Genomic DNA, 15,743 nt, shown 5'->3' on the forward strand with positions numbered 1-15,743 from the left:
CCTGGTATAAATGGAATACTGTTCAAAGCGGCGTTAAACCCAATCCATCCCTAGAGGAGTAACCATGTGGTATTATGAGGGAGTGATGAGACTTTATTAAACATGGTGATAAAAAATACGTCCGTCTTGGGTTTTTAACAAAACGTCTTAAATGTCTTTTGTATTTGTGAGTGAGCAACATTATAACTTAGTATGTACCTGTTTCTTGCCGCCACTGCGACGTCTGGCGTCGTCGGGGGAGGCTTCCTCATCCGAGACTTCATCATCAAAAGTTTCCCCCATGCGTCTCTCGATACGGCGGGTCATCTTCCGCTAAAGAAAGAAACAAACAATATGTTCGATTGATTGTGTGTTGTTTAAAGCAGCACTCGGCAATATTCTAGCTATATGACGGCGGTCTGTTAATAATCAAGTCTGGACCAGACAATCCAGTGATTGACATCTTGAGGATAAACATTTGGGTTAAGATGACATGCATCAACCAAATCAGTGAGCCTGGCCACTCCATCTCGTTAGTCGCCTGTTACAGCAAGCATGGGTTGCCAAAGAACAATTCAAATCCGGATCTTCACGGGACACAAGCAGTGACTAAAGCGACTAAACCCTTTCCATAGCCAACAGAAATCTCTGCATAAGAGTCGATTGCACGATTCCGACTACATCATAAGCGTGTGTTTATGAATCACTATCAAATAGTGATGATACCAGGCTTTCGCGAAAAAACATTTTTAAAAGGTAAGCGTATCCTGCCGATACGGGTGACACCCGTCACAAACACATGCAAAGTCAAGTCAATTGTTCACATGAAAAAACACGGGAACATATAGTACAAGTCAAAATAGGGAATTGCATCGGACATCATTTTGTCACTGATGTGTTAAATTTGGAAATGTCCTCCACATGTCTACCATAAAACGTTTTGAAAGTGGTACATATCCTTGTAGAATCTGCGTGCGTCTCTCGACAGAACTCAGCCGAGCAGTGTCTCGAGTCTCTGGTCGGTAAACCACAGGAGTCTGGATAGGACTTGTAATCATCCGTTGTAACCTTGATCAAACAATTTCTGAGCAAGAGTCGTATGACGCTCTTTGAAATCTTGTCAGAAAGAGCATGCTCGATTGTATCCCAAAAGTTGTTGAACGTAAACGCCAAAGGCTACTCAAATATTGCTTGACATGAAGTGTCGAGGATAAAAAGTGGACATGATTCTCGGAAACATAGAGTACAAGTCACATCGCATCCCGCGTCATCTGGAGTAGGCGCTGTTGTCCGTGCTTGACATCTGACATTGGATTAACGCGCTGAGTTCAATCTGTGCCCCACTGTGTTTGCTGGTATGCTTGGTGAGAAAAAGACAGTGTTCCTCACTCATCCTTTCTATTTTCAAAAACATTTTTTTTAGTCCACCCTTACATTTGCGAAAACTAATTTGTGTCAGGAAACACGCGATGTCAAAAATGAAAATTTCTTACCCGTAGATGGCTGACAATTTTCTTGTCAATTTCAAAACTGATCTTTTTACACTTGATGCCCTGTAAATGTAAGAATATTAAAAATCAACATTAAATGTAAAAAAAGATATAACGGGACAATTTGCGGAATACTAAAAGACAGCGCTTAGGGGCTAACCTTTCGGTACCCGAGGTGGGCCCAAAAAATAATTGTTCGTTGAACAATGGATATTGAACATGGATTCATGTCCATCAATAATTTTGAGTTAATTCAACATTCAACATAACTTAATCCTCTATTCTGAGTTGGAAGTTGATAATTATGTTCATTACCGTCAAGCTATTGTTTTGACGATGTCACACCAACAATATGCTTGACATCATTGTCAAAAGTGACGACAACATTTCAATTAATACAAGCAAACCACTGACGACAGGATCTCATCAGTGGCACAACAGGCGACTAATAATGGCATCAAATGAGCTCTTTACTTGGTCAGTAGCAATATATACCACTCACGTCGTCAGAAAATCCCTGTAGAAATGTGATGTGTTTCCGAGAGGGGCGCGAGAAGGAGAGATCAGCGTCAAGAGGCGGAAGCACCGTACTTCGGTGTCGGCCATTCTCTGCCAACTGTAAACAATTTAAACAATATAAACAATGTAGACAATTAGTGAATGAGTGAGTGAGTGGGTTTGGGTGGTTGGGTTTGTTTGTTTAACTTCGCATTCACAATATTCCAGCTAAATAATGGAATCTGGACCAGACAATCAATCCATGCAATTGGGACACGATGACATACATCAACCAAGTCACCGCGCTTGACCACCCGATCCCGTTAGTTAGGATGAGTTGCTGAAGAGTTCTAACCAGGACATGTACGGATGAAATGGTTGGGTAAGTGAATGAGATGGCTTGAACGATGCTTTGAACAATATACCAGTGTTTTGTTGTATGATAAGCAACTCTCACTCGTCGTTTATTTCTTAAATAGGAATTACATATATAGGTATAATGATATTCATCTCCTATCCTCAGATTACAAAGATGATATGAACGTTAAATCAATCCCCAAAAATCTCCAAGCGTTAACTTTCCATCTTCACAAACCCTCATCAACCAGTAAGGCTATGTATATCACGACGTGTCAGATTCCCCATACTCGGTCCTCCATCAACAACCCCCATCCCTACCCCCAACACACACACACACACACACACACACACACACTCACACACTCACTCACTCACTCACTCACTCACACACACACACTCACACACACACACACACACACACACACACACACACACACACACACACACACTCATTCACACTCACACAAACACTAACTCGCTCGCTTTCACACGGACATATACACACTGACTCACTCACACTCACGTACGACGTACGTATGTCTACACAGTGTCGGTATCCGGTGGTCGGTCTGAAAGTCCCCATGCTGATACAGGACGTAATTTTTTCTTCTTCTGCGAAATTCGATACATGTTGATACAAATTTTGTGACGCACGTTTGTCGACATAAACGGAACAGATTAACTTGGTGACTAGGGTCGCAGTCACGGATGTCCATCAGCACAGGGTGAAGGTCGTGCATTCGTGTGGTTTCATTGTGGTCGTATGTATATGACCTTGACCTTGAGTATGTCTAGGGTGACATAAATGGTTACCTATTTCTGGGATACCGTTCCATGGCAGTGAACGCTGTTGGCATCAAAGCAGTAACTACTACAGGCATCAACATGAACACAAACTTTCACACTCACACACATATACACACATACTCACACACATAGCCACACGCACGGGCGCGCACACTCGCACACACATACACACACTCACTCTAACACACACACATACTCCACACACGTTCACACACCCCTATATATACACACACATTCACATTCTCTCACAAACACACCACTCACTCACACACACACACACACACACATACTCACACGCACGCACACACAGTCACACTAACACCCACACATAAACACACATACTCACACAAGCACACACGTACACACACACTGATTTTTTCTGAGTGTGTGAAGTGAACCAACTTTTCATGATTAAATCTTGAATTAAATCATAAAGATCCAAACTAACCTGATGTCTCGCCCTCAGTCGTTTTCTATACATTCTTAGGCCTACAGTGATGACGTTGTTTAGTAACGTCCGTTTGCACCAGCGAAAAATAAAAGACACTTCTTTCCAATACCTGGGACTATAGCGGAAAAAAACACCGTCGTTATGTAGACGTGTGAGCTGGAGGCCATTCAACTCATTAACCCTCTCGACGACAGATCAAAGAAAACTTCAGACACTATAACAAGTAGCACTTAACATTTCAGCTGCGTTGAATAACAAACTCTATCACAGAGAATTGTCGTGTTAAACACCCCCAACACACGCACACCAAACATTGGGTTTAAGTCGACATGATACTTCTGACATAAAAAGAGTTAAACGGAGCATAAAATTAAACGTATGTAGAAGCTACGGCAATACAATAGCAGTAAGGCAATACAAGTTCGAATCCAATATCTACAATGGAGGGGCAACAATAGACGTGAAGAATATAATCACCATTTTCACGCGATCTCATACTTCCCTTGTCAATTAACACCATGGCTAGTACCGTTAGAGTCGAGGGGACTTGACACACAATGAATCCGATGGCAGTGTTTCTCTCTCTGTGTCTCTGACAGTATCGAGCGTAGTTATATTGTTACCGTGATTGAGGGTCCCTTTGGGAGTAATCTCAGCCACAGTGTCACGCGCATTCTTAGATGAAAATAGTTCTGCTAACAGCAGTCTAAGATATTGTTGTGTGCGACGTTAAACAACAAACAAATAAACACAAATATGCTAAATTACTTGAAGTATTGAAATTCCAGTATTTGCAAAACGTTGTTTCTTTTAATAACTTTGACATTTATGTAATTTCACGATATGACATTGTTATGTCATGGCGTCATATCTGGAGATTCGAACATGCGTTCGCCACTTGATAACGTCGTATATTGGACAGCGTTATTTTTGAGAGGGAAGTGTCTAGTGAGTTGTTCCCCATAGATGTAGCTGGCTTTTAAAAAAGATATTTGTATTTCTGGGACTAGATATTCTTTCATACGATACAGTCGTTGGCCTTCATGCAATACAATCTGTGTGCACGAATGTAATGACTTGCGTATAAAGGATATAACCACCCCCAATAGGTCTTCCAAATCAGTTATATATCCGCAGTTACCTTTTCTCCTTATCAGTAACATTTGACCGTTTCTCGCACAGACGCCGCGACAAAAATACCCGAAAAATCCTTTCTTCAGTTCTCAAAAGTATGAGATGATCTGGGCTCCTTTTTATTATAGTAAACTACGGTTATGGCGAACTCAAAGGGCGACTAATTTTATTTCGTAATAACCGTAGTTCGTTATAAGCATATATACAACAAATGGCCGTGACTAAAAAATAAGTTCGTTATATCGGTAAGTTCGTTATAAGCGTGTTCGTTATAAACGTAGTTTACTGTATATATTAAAAGACAAGTTATCAAAACAAACAGTGGTATTTCAGAGACTGAATATTTCGCCATAACCGATTATTCGCTACACCCGTTGTCATAGTCATCAGTTATATCAGTCCCGAACATTCGACACAGAGAAATACATGAGCTCGTCCAGAAGTCCGGTGTTGTAGGTGTAATGTCTTGTTTGTGAGGAGAGGGGACTTTTCGTTTGTCAAGCCCTGGAATAAGTGAGTTGGATTAAACGCCGCTTTAAAGAGTATTTCAATTATATTATGTTGTTTCAGCTTTATGGGGGAGGAAAACTGTTAATGTTTCACTTTGGTACCTGACGGGAGAGTGAGTGAGTTGGAACAGTATTCCAGGTATATCACGGCGTCTCAGCTTAATGTGGGAGGAAAGCCCGAAGTGATGGGTACCCTAATGAACCCCTCAAGCACGGACATGCCGCAACAAAAGGATCACAATGAGAAACCACGATCAGCGTACCCTGGTACATCTAAGGGAGACAACTTGCACTTCAAATCGCGTCACCGTAGTCACTGCGTCACTGAATGCCCCCGCCACAAGTATGTGATTACAAACTATACTGTGTGCTTGTCATACAAACATACTACTAACATACAAATAGAGAAGGTTTATATCGATGCTTTATATCAACTTTCAACAGTGATTAACATATCAATATTGGCCTGATATTGAGAGGCAAGTTTTTGTTGTATTGTTGAAACGTGTTTACACAGCAACGACTTGTTACATACCCATAGCGTTACGAACAACGAGTAATAGATCTGCATTCGATATGATTGGACATACATACCGATAACGCGTTATCTATTGATGCGTATGATCCGTTAGAGGTTATTATATTGTCATAATAACTTAAAGACCTGTTCTGAAGGAGAGTAGTTACGATGGCGCATTAAGCGACTGGGCACCGTCTCTACTTAGTTTTTCGTAAAGAACATTCCGACCTGTACGGGTGGTTGCTAAGGTGGTGTAAGTGTGTCGACCCTGTCACAGGCTGTCAAGTGTCTCGGGTAGCTATGGGGTTATATTATGCACCAGGGATTACCGTTAGCTGTTATCTCTAAGACACAGACAAACTTATCAATTATGATAATGCTGACAGATTAAGTGTGGATGATATGCGAGTGGATTTCAAAGGAACAAATCGTACACTTGTAAAACCATTTTAGTTGTATATGAGGTGAGGTGAAATGAGGTTTATCGTGGCGTTCAAAATTATTGCACGTATATAGCGACGTGCATGCACGTGTGTGTGTGTGTTTGTATAGCTGCTTGTACTGGTCCAGACTAATGCCAATTTTAGAGTGATAGCTCACTGAGATACCATACCGCAGTTAAATATGAATACCCCACTCAGACACAGGCTACTGACTCCGAGCCGACCAGTCCTTGTTTGAGCCTTTTAATGCCGAGCGCCAGGCAGGGTAACATCAAGTACCATCTGTTAACGTCCTTTGGTATGACACGGCCGGGGATCGAACCCCTGACTTTCCGCTCTTCGGACAGGCGCTCTATACTCGTCTATACATGTTGTATATGAACTTAAGGGGGTGATTTATTACTTTTTAAGTTTTTAATAAAAAAGTGTCTTGCCGATTCCATACTAACTGTTATCAAAAATGACAAAATTCAAATTTATGAGGGAAACAGAATATGTTCGTTAATACGTCAACACATACAATGATTTTCTCTGACACCTTCCTGCTTTACAAAATTTTGTCAGGACATTCAGAATGATCCACTTTTTATATAACCTGCGTCAAAATGTCTAGTATTCTTTTAAACAATTTGGTTTCTTAAATCCCATGTCCCTTAGTAAACATGTTCCCATGTTCTGGTTAAGTGAGTGAGTGAGTTGGGTTTAACTCCGCATTGAACAGTATTCCAGTTATATCATGACGTGTCAACTATATGTGGGAGGATATCCCGAAGTGATGCAGGTCTAAGACGTTTACCACGCAAATTGAATCTTGTGAAACCCATGATCAGGCCCTTGAACCCACGACCGCGATCAGCGGATCCTTGCATGACTACGGCACGCAACTCTGCACAGTGAACTCAACGAGTGGGCCACCCGAGCCCCCGGCACGTTTGTGACACAAAGCACTTTTACAGAGATGCAATGTTTAATTGCAATCAATGACATTAAACAATATATATAAAAAGAACGGGCCAAAATTGTACATGTGGAGTACATGAACATTTAGGCAAAAAAACTTTTTCGTCAGTGGAAAAATGTACTGCTTTCACTAAAACAACATAGTGAATACGTCCGTGTTTTGGGGAATCATCGTTCAACGAGTGGTCGACCATTGACAATAAACAAAAAACGCCGCTCCCGTCGTGTTAAATTGACCCGCCACAAACAAGTATTATGATTGTCGACCTATAGATAGACGAGAATGCTTCTCCAATACCCTTGTCTCGCAGCAGCATTGAAGCGCTACAATGGACACTCGGGACGAAAGATATAGACACATTCTCCAAACTGTCAGTTAAGCCACTAGCGGGAACGATATGACACATACACAGATGACATATACAATATCGCCTGGTGATATACTGCTACACATTCAGCATGCTCTGTCCAAACAACAATGCAGTCTATCAAACCACTAGTTCGATCTTGTCTGTAAGAGAACACCTGCAGGTGATTTCACTAGCTACCGCCATCTTGCAATACATGTCGGTAGCGACACAATGCAGAGCGGGGCAATTGACACACACCTATGGAATCCTGTGAGGGACATTATCGAAATCTCGCAATTGACTCACAAGAGATAGTTTTTCTTGAATTCTGTTACGACCTTTTCACAATATTGCATATGTGAGCATTTAACACACATAGGGACATCTTCCCGAGGCAAGTGTGTTAACTGACTATAAAAGTCCAGTTTCCACCCTTGACGAAATAGGCTGGTATTATGGAGTTACATTTTGGCTGGGACAATCCAGTGATTGACATCATGAGCATCAATCTACATAAGTGGAATACGATGACATGGATCAACCAAGTCAGCGAGCCTGGCCACCCGATCCCGTTAGTCGCCTCTAAAGGACAACCATAGGTTGCTAAAGATTAATTCTAACCTAGATCTTCACAGGTTTGTTTTTTTATTAAAGAATATGTATACGTCAGAAAAGTCCCAGCAATATTAATTGAGAACGTTAGGCAATAGTTTATTCAGCAAATGTGCATCGCATGATACTATTAATGTTTGGAGCTTATTTACAGTAGTTTCTGTAAGGTACCTCATTTGCAATGGGTATCGGCACGTGGTACCGACTTCTACAATGAAGCAAATGTTTACGGACAGCTAATACCAGTAATCTAAATTGAGAGAGTGAGTGAGTATGGTTTTACGCCGCTTTTAGCAACATTCCAGCAATATCACGGCGGGGGACGTCAGAAATGGGCTTCACACATTGTTCCCATGTCGGGAATCGAACCCGGGTCTTCGGCGTGAAGTGCGAACGCGTTAACCACTAGGCTACTCGACAATTGAAATCCGGAGTTGCGATGCCCCGTGACACTGCAGGAAGTCAGATGCTGTGGTTGTCTGTGTTGGTGATAAATCACTCACGATACCAGCGGGCGAGTCCATCCGTAGATTATGAAAAACATCCTGGTTCATAGAAACGAACTATGATTCATTTCCCGCATAAGAATATTCGCCGAAAGCTATTCTGCCGCTGCAGCTGATCCTTCCGTCCAACAGAATGTCACCTTGTATGCTTCGAAACTGTATACTGTTATTTCTTAACAGTGACATTAATTGTTTGTTTCGCGAACACCTGGTTTCATCACTGATTTTCAGTGATCCAATCATATACCATACACCGTAAGTTGGCCTTTTTCGCCCAATAGAATCAGTTTCGGCAGTCGTCTAAGGCGAAGCGATTCGCTGTGAAGAGTTGCGTCCCTTGGACACGCCAGAAACCTATGATTGTGGGTTCGAATCTCGGTTCACTCCGATTACATTTCTAGGTTTGTCAGCACCATTCCCGTGCTCGTGGGTTTCACCGAAGTGGTAAACGTCTGAGACCTGCATCACTTAGGGCTTTCCTCCCACATTAAGCTGACACGCCGTGATATAACTGGAATACTGTTAAAAGCGGCGTTAAACTCAACTCACTCACTCACTCAGTAAAACCCCTCCGAAATACCTTGATTACTTGATAAATCCACCCCTTATCCATCGAAGCCAACACATCACAGTGCGTGTCCAAAGACATTTTTAGCATATATAAAATAGAAATATAGTATAGAAGGTAAAAATGAAACAAACAACAAGTCGTTATTCAATTGTTTTGTACTGATATGGATATCATAGCTGTGTTGCGGATCTAAGTTTGTCGTGTTTCGGCGACTGCTTTCAGCCTAGGAACATTTTGATAACCAACAACCGTTTTGATGTCAAATCCAATTTCCAAGTGTATACTCTCTATATATAATTATGTATAGCCCTGTCACATTCTTTACTGATTTATTCATCAACCATGATGAACAATATGAGGAGAACAATCTTTGAGTTCATTATTCGTAGCTCAATGTTCAAAGGAATTCATCTTTCTTATGGTGGGTGAGAGAGTATGGTTTTACGCCGCTTTTAGCAATATTCCAGCAATATCACGGCGGGGGACACCAGAAATGTTTCTTTCTTATGACTGAGGTAAATTGATAAACTACTCGTTTAATAAACTAAAACCAAAATAATTTGCATTGCAAAGAGACAGCAACGCAGTAACTAGTAACGTTTTTAATTCAGTTACCTATACTACTACCTAAATACACAGTCATGTAACAAACTTTCAAATACATCAACATCGAATACCAATTTCTTGTTTGCTTCAGTTCTGCCCCCATCAAACATAGGTTTCTAGCGACTTTTGCCCAGCAGTTGTTAAATCTTAAAAATTACAGTTGTAATTTAAATTTTCATACACCTAATTTTAAATACGAAATCTCACCTCCAGAATACGTTTAATTTTCTTGTTGGGTTTCGGTAGAATAAGAACTCCCGCGGGTCTTTCCTTTCTTGCACGGGCAGGGCGTGCGCGTTTCCTAACACCTGCACCTGTTAACAACGTCTGTGTCTGACGTTGTATCGGGGGCAGGTGCACGTGCATCACAGAAGAAGGCATTCTGGGACGTCAAAATACAACGGTTCTGTTTGATCAATGTTCTCTGTTTTAGTATCCAACATTCGCAACAACTTATTTACCGCTGCCACCATTGACTATCCTTTTCAAATCGACTGTCTGAGTGGCTCGGCGTGATCAAGTTTATAAAGTTACCCACCAATCAATCAGTAGTCTTTTCTTCTTCAACTTTGCCCGGTGCAAACTTTGCCTATTACTGTGCTTATGTGAGGATTACATTCATTGATGTCTTTGTTAGGTTTGAATATTATTGAATAGTATCCACGAATAGAAATATTAATCCATGCTTGAAACACGCATTGATAGTTCTTCCCCTTGGTTTTTGCTGAGATACAAGCAACCCGTTCTGGAAATGAGTGTCACATAGTTCCTTTCAGCCAAGTCTCCATGGAATATACACACTAATCCTCTCAGGTCTATATAACCTTTGCATGTCTTGAGCTTTCTAAACGCGGTATAGAGCACTCAAAATCAACATGTATTCCGATTGATAGAGACGCCGTAGTCTATGCTGGAGAATATATTGAATTGCTTCCATGGACTCGATTACTTCAGTAGAAAGATAGCCAGTTTAGAAACCAACTGACCTCCAGTAAATGTAATCCGCCTTCTGGAGTTTGACAAACGATTTCACGTATGCCACTTAGACCAATCCGGAGAGCACCATTTACAAACACAAACACTATCCTTACAACTTCTTATCGCATACTTTCATAATGTGGGACACGCTTGTTAAGAAACATCAAAACGGCATTCATATACCGTATGTATTAATGTACACATGATAAACTTATACACGTTCCTCTAACGATTTCACCGATGTCAAAGGACAATCCTCAAGTCCTTCAAAACGTCACGAGTTCTTTGAATTGAATTCGTAACTATCATCAGTGTGTCCTGTAAGGTATTCTAACAACCATTATGGAAGTAATGTCCTTAGCGACTGACGAGACTTTCCTTCTGTACTAGGCATACAAAACAACAATACCAAATTGTGTGCGAGCAGTCCTTGCCGAAAGCCAACTCACGTTCAGTGGGCACGTTAATGCTGGACTAAACTCCCAGTTGAAAGTCATGAAGCCTAAAGGGTGGATTTTGCACATAGCAGAAACATATGCATGCATACGAGGTGAGGTGAGGTGAAATGGGGTTTAACGTCTTGCCAAGATTATTGCACTTATATAGCGACGTGGCATGCATACGAGAAAAAGTGTGGAATATCTTGTCGCTGCATAACATAGTGTCGGTTCTAGTGCCGATGGCCTCTGCTTGATAGGTCTGCTAACAATGTGAGAAAGTTTTTTTTAATGGATCGAACAATGAGGAATGTTTGACTCAGTACTTACTGAAAACCAGAGGGTTGCCTTTGAAATGGACATTTAATACTTTGACACGAAAAGTGTGTTAGATAGTCGGCATACAGTAAAACGATAGGGGGAAGAGACTCTCCTTGTTTAACTACAGTTTGCCTTTTCAAGAGCTCGTCATAAATTAATCTCACTCACGACAACAACGACGAGTAGGCGGACAACTGGTAATGGATTTGACCCATATTTTATGCAAGATAAATAATACATGCTTAAACGTTTCTATAATAAAGGAAAAGACTCACTGCTCCCGTGCACCTGATCCCGCAGGCGATCTGAGCGGGAGATATCGAGAATGTATACCGTATTTTGCCAGACGAATTTGTGTCTGTGTTGTATCAATTGGAGTGATAAAGAATAGCTTTGAGCATCAATATGCAATCTTTCACCAATTCAACAGTTTCGATGCCAAGATATAGTAATGTTAGTTCTGACGTCAATTACTATTGTACTTCTACCTCCAATATTGCTTCTACGATAGTACTACTAATAATGGAGACGCAAATTTCACTAAATGATAAACATAATATTATTCATTTTATTGAGCTCACACGTGGTGATGCAACTGAAATCAAAATGCACAAAGCGGGTACAGTACCAACTCACTCAACCCCGTCCGGTAAATATAGCTGTAGATGGATTTAATAGTCAACGGATGTAGCGTCAGCGAGATGTAGCTTTCTCTGAATTCCTTCGAACATGATGTTTGTTCACTGTCCACGTCATTTCATTGAAAGAGACCACAAAATAATCAGTCTTTAGTAATCGCTTGTGTGAAAACCATACTTATATATATATTAAACCTACTATTTATTGTCATGCACTCTTTCCACGTCTCCTTATGGGAGCGGGGAGCTGTGCAGAGCTGCGTCCCTTGGGCACGCCAGAAACCTATGATTGTTGGGTTCGAATCCCTGTTGGGGGCACGGGTGGCCCAGTCGCCTAAGGCTTGGTCGATTCGTTGTGCAGAGGTGCGTCCCTTGGGCACGCCAGAAACCTATGATTGTGGGTTCGAATCCCGATTCGCCCCGATTATGTTTCTGGGTTGGTCAGCACCATTCCCGTGCTCGTGGGTTTCACCGAAGTGGTAAACGTCTGCGACATACATCACTTCGGGCTTTCCTCCCACATCGAGCTGACACGCCGCGATATAACTGAAATACTGTTGGAAGCGGCGTCAAACCCAACTCACTCACACACTCACTCGAATCCCTGTTGGCCCTGATTATGTTTCTAGATTCGGCAGCACATGAAGCCTCATTACTTCGGACTGACAAGCTGTAATATAACTGGAAGACTGCTTAAAGCGGCGTAAATCAACTCACTCACTCACTCACCTTATGAGAGCGGATCACGATTTCTGTATGTAATCTGGCACTCGACGTGTCACCTGTCAACGCTACAAATCACACGACACTAGGATTGCGCGAGGCTGTCTATCTACTGTCTCAGAAACAACTCAAACTGTTTGAACAAATCTTGAAATTTGACATATCTCGCAGTGCAACAACATAAACCTTATTTTGAACTTTATCTGATAAGGACTGCGATTGTTCTGTAAATATGAAGCAGTAGCTGACGCACTTGAGGAGTCGGTTATACGTTTATTGCCAAAGTTGTAGATTATAGCTGATATAGTAACATGCTTGACACATCAACTCAACGAGAACTTGAGAAATTTATAGTGTTGGGACGACGTCACACACATTGGACAAAAACAAGGTACATTTATTCTTGAACCCGTGAAGGCCCGGGGTAGAATGGGTCTTCAGAAACCCATGCTTGCCGTAAAATCCGACTGTGCTTGTAGTAAGAGGCGACTAACGGGATCGGGTGGTCAGGCTCGCTGACTTGGTTGATGCATGTCATCGTATCATGATGGAGTGGATCGATGCTCATGATATCAATCACTGGATTGCCTGGTCCAAATTCGATTATTTACAGACCGTTGTCATATAGCTGGAATATTGCTGAGTGCGGCGTTAAACAACACAGAAACAAATAAACAAGCAACATTTGTTCTCGTCTCGTCAAATTTGGTTATGGCGAAGTTATGTCCAGCTGGAAGCTGACCCAGAGGTCGACCACCCTGTGGGAATTCCGGGTAGGAATAGGTGCCAGGTACCCAGGTACGTCGTATGAGTTGCCTGAAGAGGATCGGATGGTCAGGCCTGTGACGTGGCTGATTGCATGTCATCGCGCCTCGATAGCTCAGATCGTTGCGCGTGCTTTCTGTCACTAGTTTGTCTGGCGGAGACATGCCGTCTTGATATCGCAGGACATGTAGCTGACTCACTCACTCACTCACTCACTCACTCACCACCCACATAAACACTCACTCACTCACTCACTCACTCACCCTTACACCCACCCACCCACTTACTCACTCACCCACCCACTCACTCACTCACTCACTCACTCACTCACTCACTCACTCACCCACCCACTCACTCACTCACTCACTCACTCACTCACTCACTCACCCACCCACCCACCCACTCACTCACTCACTCACCCACCCACCCACTCACTCACTCACTCACTCACTCACTCAAACACCCATCCACCCACCCACTCACTCACTCACTCACTCACTCACCCACCCACTCATCCACTCACCCACTCACTCACTCACTCACTCACTCACACCGGTTTGTTTTGCCCGCACAAAATATTTCTCATTAATTTGTTTTGTTTATGTGTTTGTCAGCGAGCCTGACCACCCGATCCCGTTAGTCGCCTCTTAGTTGGTCGACAAGCATGGGTTATCAGTTCCAACCCGGGTTCTCCGCTGGTTTCACGATGCATGCTGTTATTTATTTGTACAAAATTAGGGGCAATGTGTCTCACCTTCTCCTTAATATGGTTCAATGTAAGTAGGTAGTACGTCTACATATACAGCGCTGTACAAATATATACAATAGTGATTTATATGTCCGGAATCCCACACATACAGCGAGATAGGTGTACAATGATACCGTTATGGGAAGTGTCAGTCGTGTAAAGGATCAGTGCCAGCTCCTAATCCCCTTGTCACTGATGTAGTGGTAAATAGGCTATATATTGTGGGTCCGCGCGTGTCACCACAAATCGTATTCAATAAGATACATTAAGTGGCGACCCATGAAGATTCCGGGGGACAAAAGGTCTTCAGCAACCAATGCTTGTCGTAAAAGGTGACTATGCTTGTCGTAAAAGGCGACTAACGGGATCCCAATTGCGTGGATTGATGCTCATGATATTAATCACTCGATTGTCTGGTCCAGACTCGATTATTTACAGACCGCCGTCATATAGCTGGAATATTGTTGAGTGCGGCGTTAAACAACAAACCAACCAACCATTAAGTAACATCCTCTATATGTAAGGGTCACTTTTGTTATGACTAACTGGGTATTAGCAACTCCTTATTCATGTCATAGGAAACTCCCCTACCGTAATCATAACTGGAGAAACAGACCCCGAGTTGGTTGTTGGGTGGAGAACTTACACCATATCATTCGTGATCGATATTTTCTTTCAAAATTATAAAATAAAAAATTATTCAAATAATCAAAACACTGTAGAGCTATATAGAAAACAAGTTATGATAGATGACAATACAAATATTTGATAACACAGCATCGATTTCCATTCTAAAATAAGATATAACTGTCTGTGTTAATCCTTTCAAATAATATCAATAAGATTAAATGTCTGTATATTTGACGCCAGTAAATGCACAGATTCTTGTGGAGAGATATATATACGCCCTATGTCCACAAGTTCTTATCAGGGCTTATCCAGACACATTCTACCAACCTGAGCTTATCCACTTCCAAGTGTGCTTATCGATTCCAAATCGCGATATGCGGATAAATGTAAATGTATATATTTGTATATACTTTGTCTGGTCTTATGTACATCAAACACTCTTCGGGTTATCAAGGACCTTGTGATTGTCTAGTAGTAGAAGTAGTAGTAGTAGTAGTAGTAGTAGTAGTAGTAGTAGTAGTAGTAGTAGCAGCATAAGTGGTAATAGCAATCGTTAGTTTCGCTGCAGTAGAAGTAGAAAAATTAGTAGTAGCAACAGTAGTTGTAGTAGTGCTATTGTAGTAGTCTTAGTAGTAAAAATTGTAGAAATAGTGGTGGTAGTAGTAGTAGAAGGAGCAGAGTAGTTGTAGAGTTGTAGTAGTAATAGT

The 15,743-nt window shown here is 41.8% G+C and overlaps 1 protein-coding gene across 3 annotated transcripts in view; it reads right to left on the reverse strand.

Moving 5' to 3' along the window:
- Positions 1 to 15,743, reverse strand: part of LOC139462387 (uncharacterized) — a 39,233-nt gene that overhangs the window by 15,686 nt on the left and 7,804 nt on the right. Inside the window, exons 1-4 of one of the 3 annotated variants that reach the window (XM_071244064.1) lie at positions 10,004 to 10,695; positions 1,972 to 2,085; positions 1,473 to 1,532; positions 199 to 312 (exon numbers count right to left, since the gene is read on the reverse strand). In XM_071244064.1, coding sequence (XP_071100165.1) covers positions 199 to 312; positions 1,473 to 1,532; positions 1,972 to 2,085; positions 10,004 to 10,177 — 462 coding nt within the window. In that variant the 5' untranslated portion in view covers positions 10,178 to 10,695. Of the gene's footprint in view, positions 1 to 198; positions 313 to 1,472; positions 1,533 to 1,964; positions 2,086 to 10,003; positions 10,696 to 15,743 lie in introns of those variants that run through there. The other 2 variants (XM_071244066.1, XM_071244067.1) reach the window with 2 other exon arrangements.

Source organism: Haliotis cracherodii, unplaced genomic scaffold (genome assembly GCF_022045235.1).
Source record: "Haliotis cracherodii isolate W230 unplaced genomic scaffold, xgHalCrac1.p SCAF_15, whole genome shotgun sequence".
NCBI classification, from domain to species: Eukaryota; Metazoa; Mollusca; class Gastropoda; order Lepetellida; family Haliotidae; genus Haliotis; species Haliotis cracherodii.